The sequence below is a fragment of the Anopheles marshallii genome, chromosome 3, assembly GCF_943734725.1.
Source record: "Anopheles marshallii chromosome 3, idAnoMarsDA_429_01, whole genome shotgun sequence".
Taxonomy (NCBI): domain Eukaryota; kingdom Metazoa; phylum Arthropoda; class Insecta; order Diptera; family Culicidae; genus Anopheles; species Anopheles marshallii.
In genome coordinates, this window is record NC_071327.1 from 10,426,653 (window position 1) to 10,429,656 (window position 3,004).

At 48.0% G+C, this 3,004-nt stretch overlaps 1 protein-coding gene across 1 annotated transcript; it reads right to left on the reverse strand.

Moving 5' to 3' along the window:
- Nucleotides 1-483: 483 nt before the first annotated feature.
- Nucleotides 484-2,502, reverse strand: LOC128714250 (odorant receptor Or2). The gene is made up of 7 exons (XM_053809125.1): nucleotides 2,287-2,502; nucleotides 2,052-2,135; nucleotides 1,508-1,923; nucleotides 1,315-1,414; nucleotides 1,137-1,238; nucleotides 966-1,073; nucleotides 484-585 (listed from the first exon to the last, which is right to left on the reverse strand). The coding sequence occupies exons 1-7, from the start codon at nucleotides 2,500-2,502 to the stop codon at nucleotides 484-486; spliced, it is 1,128 nt and encodes a 375-aa protein (XP_053665100.1).
- Between the last annotated feature and the right edge of the window lie 502 nt (nucleotides 2,503-3,004).

The following is a 3,004-nucleotide window of genomic DNA, read 5'->3' on the forward strand; positions in this document are numbered from 1 at the left end:
AAGTATCCTGCGCGAACAGTACTGTGTTCCCCCTTTTGTTTTTTTGGTGCGACCATTTACGCAAACAAAACGATTATCTATCCGCTCTGTGTTCGATCTCCGAACCGCACACCATCACAAAAGCCGGATCGTGTGCAATGAATCGAACATTTAGCTTCACCACATCAGTGCGCGACGTTTTTCGGTTAAGGGAAAGTTTGTGAAGCATTCTTGATAGGATGAGGGAAGACAATAAAGCAGCTTTGCTGGGTTCTTTCCATCATTTTATTCGCATCACTAATGCCGTCGTGTGCGCGATAAGCTTACGGATGGTTGGTGGCTTTAGCGAGTTTGTGGGCATGGAGGGTTGAGTGTGTGCTTGGGTGCAACAACTTTCTGCTCGGGAATGAAATGGGATTAAAATGGTAACTGTTTGTGGTAACTGCTAATGGTGTTTGATGACGATGGTGTATAGCGGATGGAGAGCGAAAAGATGGCCAAGTTTTAGTTGTACACGCGTCGCAACAGTGTAAAGTAGGAGTAGGAAACGTTGAGCAGCTTTTGAAACATTTCCAACGTCATCGGGTACACGTTGCCCACTTTTATCTGCAAGCAGAGGAAAGATTCGTTACTCGTTTGAGGATAGATCTTTGCAGTGGAACGTTAGATAGTTAGCCACACACAGGTTGTGGGGAGCAAAATGGACCGATCCTGGTGGGCATGTCTTCATATACCGTATCCAAGGGAATGGTGTATTACTTACTACTTACGCAACTTACTTATTGCTAATAAAAAATAAAGTAAGTAACAGAAGTTATTCATAGTAGAAGCAGTCCCCGAGATACACATAATTAATTGATAGTTTTACTATCAATAAATAAAGACTGAAACTCTTTTTCCCTACCAAAGTACAAACTAGTTCAATTTTACAGGCGCCCAAATTTATGCAATATGCATTACTTTACGTAGCCAAGAAACAATCTTACCGCCATCGGTCGTTGTGCACGCGCAATGATGAGTATCAACTTCTTTCTGATGCGTTCGTCAAAGTCTGGCCAGGTTCCATTGTAAATGGCATCTCCAATACCGAGACTCTGCAGATGGGAAAAATCCATTGTAAACCATTCAAACCCAGCACAATCCATTCAAAAGCAAACCTGTTCCAGGACCTCGTTCGCATGCCAGTAGAAGGCAAACATCTGCGAGAGTATCATGAAGATGTACGATCCAATCATTATCATCTGCGCCAACTGATTGCTCTATTGAGAGACGAAATGAGTGCGATGCGTAATTTCCCTCATAGTAGTTTTTTTCTTCTTTCTAAAGCACACTTACAATGCTAAGGAGAAAGAGCAGTGCACACAACATCATACCAAACGAGAGGAACTCCAGCAAACACAGATGGGTGACGAGCGAGTTGAGATCCTGCACGTATCTGTACGGGTGTAGTGCGGAGAGGGATTAATGGCGTTCCCCTTCCCTGCTCGGCACCAAAAACAGAGAGGTCAATCCCGGTCGGTCTACTTACTGGATGATTTGTTTGTGATACTTTAGACACTCCTTCAGCTCGGCGAACAGTGTGCCCGGGTTGCGACCGGTGACCGTCCGGTCCAGCTGCAGCCGTCCGAGCCGTTGCTTCAGGGCCGCTATCTGGACGAGCGCGAACAGGGTGCAGGTCGCGTAGAAGCTGGTGAACGGGATGTACATGCAGCAGGCCGGGAAGGTAAGGTAGACCTGCAGTAGAAACACCAGCTCGTACGTCGGTGTGGCGAGTACGTCCACGCCCGGTATAGTGACGGCGTACGGTAAGCCGCGCCCGGGCACAAACAGAGGATAGGTCACAAAGCAGGCACTAATGAAGGCACCCAGACACAGGTTCGATATCGATAGCATGCGTCCGCGCCGTGTGTACCGCTCCAGGACGGGTCGGATTTCGTAATTTTTCTGCGAAACGGAACGCCAAGGAGCGTCCAATGCAAACAGTGCATAATTTCGTCACTAATGGTAAACAAAGCACAGGGCACGTGCACTATTTCTGCCCGGTGTCTGGTGGCGTCCGGAACGGGTCTTACCTCGAGCAGCGCGTACTCTGCGGCAACGCCTTCGAAAAATGTCTCAAATTTCCGTCGATTGATCACAAGGAAGGAGGTACGCAACTATTCACCCCACCCCCGGGGAAATTGACCGGAACACATTCCATTTGGGGACAAAATATACACAAGAATAGGATGAGCGAGTTTTTGATCGGGGAAGGGAACATTTACACCAACTTCCAACACCCCTGCCCGTGGGTGCTACACCACTTACAATGAGGTTAAAATACAGCACCGTAAAATATCCGTTGATAATGAGCTCGCTCATTTCGCCGTAGGACGAGTAGAGCTTGAGAAACTGAAACACGTTCAGCACGGCGACCGGTACGCAACCGACCAGGAAGCGAGATAACCGCGGTCGCCGCAAATACGACCAGAACAGCCACACTTTTACGTTGACGCCAATTATCGGACACTCTTCGATCAGCATTTTCGTATGCAGAGACGTTTTATGTTCCCGAATTCCGGAATGCCAGCAAGAACGTCCTCGTGCTTGGTTCGTCGTACTTACAAGCCGCCGATCGTCGATGCTGCTGATGCTTTATAGCTTCGTTGGGCGAAGGTTTTTGTGGGTTCGAAATTGATTATAATCAAATTAATTGAGTACCGTGACTTTTTGAGCAAATGATAGGCTTCACTGACCATGCGAAGGGAATCGTTGCGGTGGCTGTGGTCACCCTTGGCCTTTGCCCGTGTGTTGCGTGGGAACGCAAGCAGCTGGGCAAATGGGGCTTTAAAGTGCTCCGTACTTTGATTTCAATCGCCATTAAACTGAATTGTGACGGAACTTGTATCAGCTTTTATCGATATCTCATTACATTCGGTTCGGTCATGTCATCGGGGGCCTCCATTCCCCTTCTCAGAGGCCGAGCATGCACAAAGCAAAGGTGGTCTGGGTGTTTTGCAGCAACGAACTGCCCCGCAGGATGTGA

Excerpts from the sequence above, each read along its gene's own strand:
- LOC128714250 (XM_053809125.1), bottom strand. The coding sequence starts at position 2,502 with ATGCTGATCGAAGAGTGTCCGATAATTGGCGTCAACGTAAAAGTGTGG. Across the intron at positions 1,924-2,051 it reads CAGAGTACGCGCTGCTCGAG|AAAAATTACGAAATCCGACC; the intron begins GTAAGACCCGTT and ends TCCGTTTCGCAG. Across the intron at positions 586-965 it reads GTGCACAACGACCGATGGCG|ATAAAAGTGGGCAACGTGTA; the intron begins GTAAGATTGTTT and ends CTCTGCTTGCAG.